Here is a 12,985-nt window from a genome sequence, read left to right on the forward strand (position 1 = left end):
GAATAAAGTACGCACCCTGGAATATTGTAGTGGTTTTCTTTTTCACTTAAAAAATGATATCATGTAGAATGTAGTTCATCAAAGTATCAGACTGGCAGCCCTGCAGCCCCATTTTTCTCCCTGCAAAGCAACAGCAACAGACGCAGGGATATTACAAATGTGCTGAAACGTTTTCAGTAATGGGACTTAATTGGGGCATTATAGGAACTTATAAGCACGTCAAAATTTTTACATAAATCAGGTTGTTGTTGCATCTGAAGGCAGTGGTAGGAGATAAATGCATAAATTCACAAGAAGTGCAGGTAGTTTGGTATGTCAATTATGGCTCCTGGAAATTTCATTTTTAATAAGGCACAAAGATTATTTAAAATGGTTATTCATGGCAGGGGCTTCCCCAGTAGCTCAGCTAGTAAAGAAAGCAATGCAAGAGACCCGAGTTGGATTCCTGGGTCAGGAAGATCCCCTGGAGAAGGGACAGGCTGCCCACTCCAGTATTCTTGGACTGCCCTGGTAGCTCAGATGGTAAAGAATTTGCCTGCAATGCAGGAGACCTGGGTTCGATCCTAGGGCTGAGAAGATCCCCTGGAGGAGAGTATGGCAACCCACTCCAGTATTCTTGTCTGGAGAATCCCTATGGATAGAAGAGCCTGGAGGGCTACAGTCGAGGGCTTGCAAAGAGTTGGACACGACTGATTCATTAAGCACAGCACACTCACGGGAGAGGGCCACATAACAGAAGATGATGGGATCTCCAACCGATGTGCTCCTGGAAAACAGCTTTCTGCACTGGCTGGTCATGGCACCACCCTTCTATCTTAGAAGAACTTAAACTGTTACTATTATTCTCCTATATTTTCTATTATTCAGGGGTAGACTTTATTTTCTAAAAGTCATGAATAAATGTATGTCTCCTAGATCACAGAGAAGATGCTTAAGCTTTTCCCATAATTATTAACTGCTTTGTTAGCACAGCTGGCTATAAGTGGGGGTGAAGGGTGGGGGTTGTCCACAATATTCCTGTTTTAAAGGAGTAAGATATAGCATAGGTTAAGATTTGATGATGAAATTTCATTTGTCAGTTCTAGAGGATGGCTGAAAGGCTGAGCAATTTTTTTTTTATAGTCTTGTGAGGGTTCTGACAATAGAGAACTATTAAAGTAGAAAAAGGAATCCTGGAACCACCCCTTGATTTGGGATGGGTCACCAAAAGGATCTACTCTAGCAGTAACAGCAAATCCGAAGTAGTAAATCTTTAGAGGACCTGGAGCTCAACTTTGAGTCATCACCAGATGAGATAATTCCAGAGTGCTAGTGCTTCCAGAAGCAGGGAGAAGCAATTACAATCCTTTGGGAAGGAAGGTAGTGTCATCTTAGGCCTCCACTTATTTCTAAAAGTTATTTTGCAAATCAACGTCAGGTAAACAAAAATAAATAACCAAGAGTTTAAAGAGACAAAAAGACAGGAGTCAAATATAATAAGAATAGCAAATAGACACATGATGGGTTCAAAGACTGGCATTATCAGACACATTTAAATAACATCTATTACTTTCAAGGAGATAAGCAAGAAGACTGAATTTTAACAGGTATTTAGATACTAAAAATAGGATACTTTCACATGAATTTATGTATGAATAAATGGATTTATTAATATCTTGGACTCAGCTGAAGAAAGATATGTCAGGAAAAAAATACCTAGCAGAAAGTATGAAAAAATAAAAATTTGGTAATACATGAGAAACGTCAATAGGCAAGGAGGGCACAGTGATAAGGTCTAAGATATACATAATTAGAATCCAAGAAAGGAGAGAAAGGGGAAAGAGCACTATTTGAAGAGATAATGGCTAAAAACATTTCTAAGATGATAAAAAATATTATGTAGCAGATTCAAGAGCACTTATAAACTGCAAGAAGAATAAAAAGAAATTTTCACCTAGGTGCAACACAATAAAATTGCTGCATATTAAAGGAAAGGGAAACCTTAAGAATAAGGGGGGTAAATAGGATTCAAATTACTTTCAAAATAAATGACAATTAGACTGAGTTGATTTCTCAATATAAACAATTAAGTCAGACCAATGGAAGAATATATTCAAAGTGTTGAAAGAAAGTAGTGCCAAGTAGGAATTCTCTATGCAACAAAAAATTCTTCAAATAGCAAGCTGAGCAGAAAAGATCATTTAACAAAATCCTATACTTCTTCACAGTGAAACTTTCAAAACTAGGAATATAAGCTTACTTTTTTAACTTGATAAAAGTCATCTATGAAAAAATATAGCTAACAGCATACTTAAGGCTGAAAGATTGAATTGTTCCCCCTATGATTAGAATCCAGACAAGGATATCTGTTCTTACCACTTCTATTCAATACTGTACTATAGGCTCTAGGCAGGGCAATTAGACAAAAAGAAAAAAAAAGAATAAAGAAGGCAAAATAAAATAAAAGGTATCCAAATTAGAAATGAAGAACTAAAATTGTCACTATTTGCAAATGATCTGATCTTGCATATGAAAAATCCTGAGGGGCGGAAAAAATGCATCCTCAAGTCTATTAGAACTAATAAGTCAGTTCGACAAGGTTGCAGGATACAGAATCAATATACAAAAAATCAATTTAATTTATCTAAACTAAAAATGAATAATCCAAAAATGAATTTAAGATAATAATTCCATTTGCATTAGCACCAAAAAAGATAAAGTACTTAGTAATAAATTTTTTAAAAGTAGTACAATGTTCATAATCTGAAAACCACAAAACATTGATGAAAGAAACTAAAGAAGACCTAAATAAAGGGTAAGATATCCCATGCTCATAGATTGGAAGACTTAATATTTTTAAGAGGACAATATTCTCCTCTTAACTGAACTGAAGTTTAAGTGAAATCCCTATCAAAATCTCAGTTCGTTCTTTTGCAGAAACTGACAAACTGACCTTAAAATTCAAGAGGAAATTAAGGGGCTACAGAAGAGCTTAAACAAACTTTAAACAAAGGACAATGCTGGAGGACTCACAATTCCCAATTTTAAAACTAACTAAAAATTTACAATAATAAAAACAGCATAGCAGGCATAAGAAACATAGAGTTCAATGGAACAGAATTGGAAGTCAGGAAGTAAATCCTCGTGTTAGTGGTCAACTGATTTTTCACAATGATGCCAAAATAATGCAGTGGAAACAAAAGTCTTTTCAATAAATATGCTAGGACAATTGAATATATACATGTTAAAAAAAATGAAGTTGGACTCTCTTTTCACATGATATATAAAAATGTATTATGGACTTAAATGTTAAGAGCTAAAACTCTAAAACTGATAGAAGAAAATATAGGAGTATATATTTGTGACCTCAGCCTTCTTAGATATGATACCAATAGCATGTGCCAAAAAAACTGGACTTTATCTAAGCTTAAAACATTGTGATTTAAAAAATCATCAGAAGTGAAAAGAAAACCCATAATGGGACAAATGAACCAACTGAAAAAAAAAAAAGACAAATGAACCAAGTGAAAAATGGGGAGGGGATTTGAATAGACATATCTCCAAAGAAGATATAAAAATGGTCAGTTGGTGCATGAAAAGATGTTCAACACTGTTAGCCATTTGGGAAGTGCAAATCAAAACCATAATGAGATACCACATGGCACCCAGTGGAATGGCTATACTCAAAAGACAGAAAATAACAAGTGTTAGTCAAAATGAGGAGAAACTGGAACCTTTGTATACTGCTGGTGTAGACACTTTGGAAAATATTCTGGCAGTTCCTTCAATGATTAAACATAGAGTTATCAAATAGCCTTGCAACTTCAAAGAGAATTGAAAACATATGTCCACACAAAAACTTGTAGGCAAATGTTCACTGTGGCACTATATGCAATAGCCAAAAAGTGGAAAAAAATCCAAATATCCATCAAGTGATGAATGGATAAACAAACAAACAAAATATATATGTATATATGTATTTACACAATAGAACACTATTCCTCAATAAAAAGGAATGAAGTACTTATAAATGCTACAACATGTATGAACCTTGAAAATGTATGCTAAGTGAATGAAGCCAGTCATAAAAGACCATATATAACAACTATGTTGGGACTGCTGAATCCTTGCCACTAGACCACCAGGGAGTGTCCAACTATGTTGAGATACAGGCCACATACCACACAATTCACCACTTAAAATGTACAGTTCAATAGCTATTAATATATGCACAGATTTGTACAACCAACATTACAATTAATTTTAGAACATTTTTATCACCCCCTGAAGAATCTCACACCCATTAGCAATTACTTTCCATTTTACTCCAACCCAAGCGGTCCCATGTAACCACTAATCTACTGTCTATCTCTACAGATTTGCTTATTCTGGACATTTCATATAAAAGTGTTTGATATCCTTGCATTGTTTGGAAAGATGGTTTAAATTAAATTATTATTTCTTTATGCTGTAATCTCTGATACAACCACTAAAAGAATACTAAAAATGTGCATTATTCTCAAGTTAATAAAGCAGAAAACAGATGGCACATCCAAGCTGGGTAATTTGAAGAGAGTTTAACAAAGGAGCTCCTTATAAAGATGTGACCAAGTTTAAACAAGAGAAAACAAACTATAACAAAAGGAGCTAGTGCAGAACTCCACTGTGTCAAGATCTATCTGAATTTTTACTCAGCTTGCAAGCGGACAAATTATCCTGCTATAGATTCAAGGATGCTGGCAGAAGACACAAAACTCCTGGGTCAGAGACAAAGGACAGTTTGTCACTCACAGCAATAGCAGTAGCCAAAGTATCAGCATTTGTGCAGTTTTCTGAGCTTGAAATTCCCATAGGATTACATAAAGAGGTCAGGTAACACTTATACATGCAGTGGATTGCATTGCAAGAGAGGAACCATGCCACCTGACAGGAGAAAAAGGGAATAAACACCCCAATTTCATATTCTTCCCACTGTTCAATTTCTTACTGGTTTCTTCCATTGAACAAAACCAATCAGAAGTCAGAAAGTAAGGAAGTTCTTTGATATCATCCATAAACGTGACCTTCCTTGGGACCCAGGGCAGGGTGGGGAAAGATAAAAAATGAATCCATGAGGTAGGACAAATGGATAAGCAGAAGGAAAAACATGAAGTAATATAAATTAATCCAAGAGACGATAAGAAAGAAGGGGAAAAGAAACACAGAAATGGTTAGAAAAGAAGACAGCTCTTATTAGGATAGACATTTAACATAAAATATTCTTCAATTAAAAGCAATGATCATCTACTTGGATAAAAAAAAATTAGCTAAGAGACCTAATCTTATGACATAAAAGACACATAAAACATGGAGATAAAAAATTCTGACACAAAGTATGGAAAACAGATGTACCATAAAACATCAGCCAAACTGTATGAATATCAAAGGAAAGTCTGAAGGCAGAAAAGTTAATAGAGGTAAAGGAGAACAGCTCAAAATGTTCAATGTTTCAATTTATCAAAAAGACCTACTAATTCTAAATTTGTAAAATAATATACTAAAACTAACTTCTAAAAATTTAGCGTTAAAACGTATAAAGTAAAATAAAATAGAGTTAAAAAAAATCCACAATCATAGTGGGAGATTTTAATATAACATCTCTCAGAATACGGTAGGATAAACAAATAAAAAATCACTATGAATACAGAGAATTTAAACAACATGGTTGACACAATGAAATGAAAATACCTTCTTTTCAATCATACACACACTATTATAAATGTTGACCATATGCTTGGCCAAAAAGCAACTTTCAAAGGACTGAAATCACATAGAGTATTGTCCTTGACAACAAAGAAATTAAATTATATTAAAAAAAAAGAACAAAAGAAAAAGACAGCTAGAAAAAACTCTATCACAATGGAAAATACATTGAAATGAATAATAACCAAAATATAACTCATTGAAACTTGAGAGATACAGCTATGGTCATACTTGAGAGGAAACATATGTCTTTAAATGTGAATATCAGAAAATACGAAAAGCTAAATGTCAATGAGCTATAAGCATCCACATAAAAAATTTAGGGGAAACAAAAGAGGGCAAATAAACCCAAAGAAAGTAGAAGGGGGAAAAAAGAAAAGATTAGAATAGAAACAAACAAGACAACACAGACAATAAAGTAATTCCTGAAAAGCTTTAAAATTCATAAATTCTGGTGAATATCATCAAAAAGAAAAGTGAGAAAGCACAAATAGCTAATGTTAGGACTAAGGAATAGGCCAATACAATACATCCTTTAGGTATTAAAAAGTTAAGAAGAAAATATGAAAGATTTTCTGCTAAAACATTTCTCTGACGGCTCAAGCAATTAAGAATTCACCTGCAATGAAGGAGAAGCAGGAGACGTGGGTTTGATTCTTGGGTCAGGAAGATCCCCTGGAGGACAAAATGGCAACCAACTCCAGTAATCTTACCTGGAAAATCCCATGGATAGAGGACCCTGGAGCATGGGGTCACAAAGAGTCGGACACGACTGAGCAACTGAACACGCCAAACATTTAAAAATTTGGATGAAAGAGAAAAATTAAAATGCTACTTGTCAAAATTGACACTAGAAGAAATAAGAATATTAGATTAAGAATATTAGAGTAGTCCTGTAACTATTAAGAACAGTTTCTCAAAAAATATTAATGAGGTCTAAGATATAAGACAGAATGGGAGAATGGATTTACAAGACATTAAAAAGGAGCCCATAACTAGAATATAACTAGAATAAGAAAAAGACAGACAACTCATCATAAAATAGGCAGGAGAACTGGTACTTAGCAAAAGAGAATGTCCAAATGGCAGATAATCACATGAACAAGTGTTCAACCTCATCAGTCATCAAGAGTCAAATTCCACCATGAGGTATTTCTGTACGTACACCAGAATGTCTATTGTACAAATTCTAATAATATTCCAAAGGTCAAGGATGTGAAGAACTGGGGAAACATGCATTGCTGGTGTGGTGAAAATTGGTAGAGTTAATTTGAGAAACTGGCAGTATCTACAGGAGATGAGCACAGACACAGCATGACCTCACAATGCCAGTTCTGTATACACGCTCTGCAGAAATGCATGCACACCACCAAGAGAAGGGTGCAAAATGCTCACTGAACAGTACTAAGGCAGTCCAAAGCTGGAAATAACCCAGATGCTTACCAATAGTAGATGAATACATATATTGTGGTATTTACATACAATAGAAGAGTTAGAAAAACTAGAGAAACGTGTAAAAGCAAGGAAGAATAAACAACATAAACAAAAGCATGGAAGCATATTGTAAACAATGGGTAAAGGGAACCATCAAGTCAAGTACAAAAGGGTCCTACTACCTGATTTCATTTACATAAAGGTCCAAACCAGACAACCTACTCTGTTGTGAGTAGGGATGGATACTTACGGTTAAATTATGAGTTTACTATGATTACGCGGAAAATCTGGATCGGAGGGCTGGGCTTTGGGATGACTGACAGTAATGCATTTCATCATCTGACATCAGTGTTTGCCTTATGATAAATCATCACACAGTTCTGTTTGTGACCTTCTTGTCTGTACATGGGCTATCTTTCCCAGTATAAAGGGTTAAGCAGTTTGATTGGCTGAGAAAGGGAGAGAAGAAAGCAGAGGCCACATTTTCCCTAGGGGTAGGAAGCCTAGGATGCCCGGAGAGAGACCAGGGGCAGAAAAGGCTTACAGTGGGGGAGGGGCCAGGAGACAAACTGCTTCCTTTGCCATTTTACAGGCTCAAGTCAAAAAAGAACAGCCGCTAGGGGAGGACTGACTCTGTGGTGACAAGGTATCTGCTTTACTAGCTTCCGCTATCTTCATTAGTTATGGGAAGGAAAATCTCTTTTGAACTACCCTTTTCACAGAAAAATGCCTCTGTATTCTCTTAGGCTGTACTAGGTCTCATAGTATTCTGCACCTTTTATATTGCATAGTTCTTTATTCAGAAAGTTTTTTTTTTTGGTAAATCTCTTGGATACAAAAGCTAGTTCTTTTGTTGGCTTGCTTCAAAAATGTGAATGAGGGAACTGTATCATTCTTGATATAGATCCTCAAGGTGTCTGGGAGTAAATTCAATATGTAACGTCAATCTACAAGGCAAAACTATTTAAGTTCTCATTCCTCAGATTTGTTCTTTTCCTTTTTGCCCCCCAATTACTACAGGTATAACAAGTTTTCCTCATGGGGGTTAGAGGAGGAATATAAAGTCTGCAAATGGATACTCTCTGGATTTCCACTAAATGAGAAAATGCCCAGAGAGGGGAGACACAATTGAGATCTCATTCCAACCAATGAATATTCTTTCCTGAGGTTAAAAATTTATGCTGGTAAGTGGAGCAGTATACACAACTGGGAAATAGTATTTCCAGTGATTCCAAAGATATAGTTTCCACCTACTCTTTTCTCTGGCAAAAAAAGACAGCCTGCTCTCTCTTTCTCTGTATGAGACAGAGAGACAGAGAGTTGTTGAGTAGGGAGGGGACAGACCTCAGCCATTGATTCACTCTCCTGTTAGAATGTTCAAACTATATCATTTTCAGAAAGGAGCAATGGCTGCCTGCAGGACTTTTGAATGAAAATAGGAATGATTGATGATGATGAGGAAGAAAATATATTTCTTTCTTTATGTCTTTAGCTCAAGTTATCTGCAAATACCTGCTTCTTTTTTATTTTGCTGGAAAGACTTCAACATATCTGTACGTTTTTACATTAAACTCTCTTGAAATCCACATAGAATCCAGACCATCCTTCATGGAATAGGATGTGAATGAGGGCTTTGCCTGGCACACAGCACCAATGTGTTAGCTATCATCATGATTAGTATTGCTAATCTTATCCATCAGGGGAGCTACCATTTGGTCTGGGCTTAGCCATTGCATTGCATAAAGTGTCCTGGAGACCACTCTTGATGTGTAACCCAGGTCAATATTGCTATTTATTGGGTTTTAATTTTGACGTGAGCAAAACTTGGATTCTGTAAGCTCTTTGACTCAAAATTTTGTGCCTCTATGAAGTACTACAGATTTCTCACAGGCTGGGGATTAGCAAACCCTGGGTGTCGGCAGTGGATGGTGCCATGGTGTGTGTGTGTGTGTTGGGGTGACACGCAGATATGGAGCAGGGGGCTTTGCCAGTTGCCTTAGGAGGCAGTGTTTGCCTTTCCCTGGGCAGAGGTTGTGAAGGTTAAGAAAACCTGGTTAACAGAAGCCAGGGACAGATGTTACCTAATTTGGTCAAAGAACAAAGAGTGTATAAAACATTTGGAAATCCCAAACAGTGCACTGGGATGGTGCACTTATTGGAAGAGCATTAACAGATTTACCACCCAGAATTCAGAGTAGGGCGACTGCATCTCAGGTGAGCGTAATGTAATTACCACTTCAAACAGTCTGGATTTGGGGCATGGAATCTTTCGGGTTGGAAGCTTCACTGCACTACTTCACTAGCCCTGTCTTGTACCAGGTACTCCATGACTTTGAGCCTCAATTCCCTTATTCTGGGTAAACATCTAATTTATGAGGCCGTTGTGAGGTTGAACGGGGCTAGGCAGAGTGGGGACTCATTAGATGAGAGCTGCTCTTATCAGAAGAAAATGAATAATCTTCCTAATTCCTAAGACGTCAGGTTTACTCATACCTTACTCAGAATTCTCAAACATCTCAGGAGTTTTCGGCACCGATTGTACTGCTTGTGCCCCGTCCACCCCTTCTCCCTCGCCGGTGTCCTCAGCTGAGGAGTGGAAGCAAGAAGAGGCACGTGGGGGACAGACTGGGACAAACCTGGTCCCCCGCTCTCCTGGCACGGTGGGCCTGTCATGGCGGCCCGGCGACAGCTCTCCGCTAGCAGAGCAAGAATGAAAAGTCTCGGGGGTCAGGGCTGCCCAGACCCCCGCCCCGCCTGCGCCCTGCCAGGCTCGCCCCGAGGGAGCGCCGGATCACATGGATCCCGCCTCCCGCGACGTGGATCCGCCCCGACCTCGGGCTCAGCCTGGCGCTCCGGCGCCCACCTGGGAAGCCGGCGGCCGGAGCCTCGGGAGCCGGCAGGCAGGCCCCAGCGCGGGCGGCGCGGGCCCCCAGCCAGCGCCCCCCGGCGCCCCGGGCCGCGAGTGGGGCCCGTCCGGCGCCCTCCCCGCCCCCTCCGCGCCTCGCCCCGCCGCCCGCGGCCCCCACCCACCCGCCGCTCCTCCCCTCTCCCCACCCTCCTCCTCCGCCCCCTCCCCTCCCCCGCCGCCTCGCCTACCGCTCGGCCGAGCGTCTGAGCCGCCCGGGTCCAGAGCGCAGGCGGCGAGGCCACCGCACCTGCAGCGTGCACGGGCTGCCGAACCGGCACCTCGCCTCCCGCCGCCCGATCTCCTTCTCCCCCCGCGCCGGGTCTCCCATGACGCCCGAGCCCCCCGGCCGGCGACAATGACCACTTCCCTGCAAGATGGGCAGAGCGCCGCGGGTCGGGCGGCTGCCCGGGACTCGCCGCTGGCCGCCCAGGTGTGCGGCGCTGCCCAGGGGAGGGGCGACGCCCGCGACCTGGCGCCGGCACCCTGGCTGCACGCGCGGGCGCTCCTGCCCCCTCCGGACGCGACCCGCGGCTGTGCGGCAGACAGGTAGGCAGCCCTCGGAGGGCGCGGGGGAGTGTCCTGGGTTGGCAGCCGACGAGGGGTGAGGAGGCGGTCCTAGGGGGTGAGCCATGTGCCCAGAGCTGGGCCAAGTTTGAGAAAGTCTCTGAAGACAATTCCCTTTGAGCTGGCTCCTACCGGATGGGCAGGACATTGCGATCTCCCAGCGCCTTATAAATAGCATCACCGTTTCATTGAGAGCTCCGGGTCGCTCTCGCCTCTGCTCATCGGTGTGAACTAGGAGGCCGAGCTCCAGGCTGACCACCCTCCTTCCTTCTTACTGCTTTAAAAAACAAACAACAAAATCCCTTTTATATATTATAAAAAATCAGAATAAATCAGTTCGCCTCCCACATGGAGTCTTAGAGCGACCCTGGAGAGGCAAAGTACGGATTGACATTTGAGCAGTCTAGCTGATCATCAGGAAAGAATAGAGGCTTTAAAGTGTTTCCCAATCTCCATAGCATTCAGCCCTAAGTGCCTGTAGAATTCACAATTTCACACATACTTTAGGAAAGAAAAAGGCTGCAACAATACAAAAATCTATAGTCCTTTATATTCATACATTTAAATGGTGTCTTTTTTTTCTTCTTCAGATTTTCAAAGTGCTTCAACTTCACTGAAGTTAAAATTACTCTGCAGTGGACCAAAGTACATTAATACTAGCAAGTTCTATTCACTAGCCCCCTCAAAAACACTGCCTTGCAGTTTAGTATCTATAAGCACTTGAAAAATCAACAGACTGTGTGTGGGCCACATTGTGAATGAAATTTGAAGTGAGATGAACCACAGCTATAATTAATAAACCATAACTTTCAAAAGTGATTAGTAGAATAGAATAGGGATGAATTCACTAAATGTTTATAGACTGTCAATGTAGTGGATGCAAAACAATGTCTAACTACTCAGGATGATTTTTACTTCAATAATTCTGTAGTCTGTATGTCAGTTTCAGGAGAATTATCAGAAGTCCTGGAAATGGGGCTTCCAGGCCTGGCGATTTTTTTTTTTTAAAGGCCAAAAGAAAAGAAAGAAAGAAAGGAATGCAAAAGGAGATTGATTTATGTCAATTAACGTGTTTTATTCTGACCCACAGGTAGTACACCACAGACCTTTCCTGTATACTTTATATTAGTATTGTCACAGAGTGGGGCATTCTGGCCTTAACGTCTCAACCCTGACAGCAATTATATTTTACATTCCGTTTTATGTAAATTACATCCTATGTTCTCTCTGTAGGAGAAAAAAGAAAGATCTTGATGTTCTGGAAATGCCATCTATTCCAAACCCTTTTCCTGAGCTATGCTGCTCTCCATTTACATCTGTGTTGTCAGCAGGCCTGTTTCCCAAAGCAAATTCAAGGAAAAAACAGGTATGCATTTAAAAATGTTCTAATTAAAAAATCTTAGAAGTTCTATATCATATAATCTTTAAGGTATTTAATAACTTACAATATTAGCAAAAGATTAGCTTGGCCTATTTTAAATAACTCTGTTAGCTGACATAATTCTTTGCCATTAGTTTCCTTTAGGGTCTCACTTTTCACATCTGTATAATGGGGACGTTAAAACATACCCATCAGGCTTTTGGAATGGATTAAATTAAAGAATATATGTGAAGTACAGAGCCTAGGAGCTATTATTATTCACATTGTAAGTGAAGAGTTATATATGATAACTGATCAATTTTAACTCAGAAATTGGGAGAGCGGGTAGTGATTTAGAGTGAGAAGGGAATTGACTGGTTCCTTTAATACTTTCTTTAATCTTTCATATTTTCAACCCAAGCCAACCTTACTTACTAAAGGAAATTGATAATGGTGAATCTGTGGTGAAAGGTAAATGGAATTTTGGACTCCACAGGTTTTCTTTCATTTCAGCGAATTCCTCTGGAAGCTTCTGAGTGCAGAAGGCAGATGACTTGTAAGTGATGATTAGCATATGGACTTAGTTTTTATGACTTTCTTTAAAGTTTCTAGTTTGGAGCTGACTTGAGCAATTAAACTTCAAGAACCAAGCAACTGTGGGGAGATGCATCACAATTATATATATACAATAAAAAAGTGTTTATATATATATATATATATATATATATATATATATATAAAGTGTTTCCTAAGTTAATCCCATCTCTTCTGAATATACTTCATTCCAGTCTTGAATCAGCAAACAAAGAGAAACTTCACTAGGTACAATGTACCTTGTTCTTGCAAGGGTTGTTGTTTGTAGTCGCTCAGTCGTGTCCGACTCTTTGTGACCCTATGTACTACAAACAGCACACCAGGCTACCCTGTCTTTTACTATTTCCTAGGATTTGCTCAAACTCATGTCCCCTGGGAGCTTCCCTGATGGCTTAGTTGGTAAA

The 12,985-nt window shown here is 39.6% G+C and overlaps 1 protein-coding gene across 7 annotated transcripts in view; it reads left to right on the top strand.

Annotated features, from left to right (window-relative positions):
* The first annotated feature begins 8,198 nt into the window (after positions 1-8,198).
* GRB14 (growth factor receptor bound protein 14) overlaps positions 8,199-12,985 on the top strand; it is a 124,288-nt gene continuing 119,501 nt past the window's right edge. For 2 of the 7 annotated variants that reach the window (XM_070476119.1, XM_070476120.1), the window contains exons 1-2: positions 10,199-10,609; positions 11,861-11,993. In XM_070476119.1, the coding sequence (XP_070332220.1) occupies positions 10,419-10,609; positions 11,861-11,993 (324 nt within the window). In that variant the 5' untranslated portion in view covers positions 10,199-10,418. Of the gene's footprint in view, positions 8,340-9,292; positions 9,370-10,186; positions 10,610-11,860; positions 11,994-12,985 lie in introns of those variants that run through there. The other 5 variants (XM_020877210.2, XM_020877211.2, XM_070476121.1 and 2 more) reach the window with 5 other exon arrangements.

The sequence above is a fragment of the Odocoileus virginianus genome, chromosome 13 (assembly GCF_023699985.2).
Source record: "Odocoileus virginianus isolate 20LAN1187 ecotype Illinois chromosome 13, Ovbor_1.2, whole genome shotgun sequence".
NCBI classification, from domain to species: domain Eukaryota; kingdom Metazoa; phylum Chordata; class Mammalia; order Artiodactyla; family Cervidae; genus Odocoileus; species Odocoileus virginianus.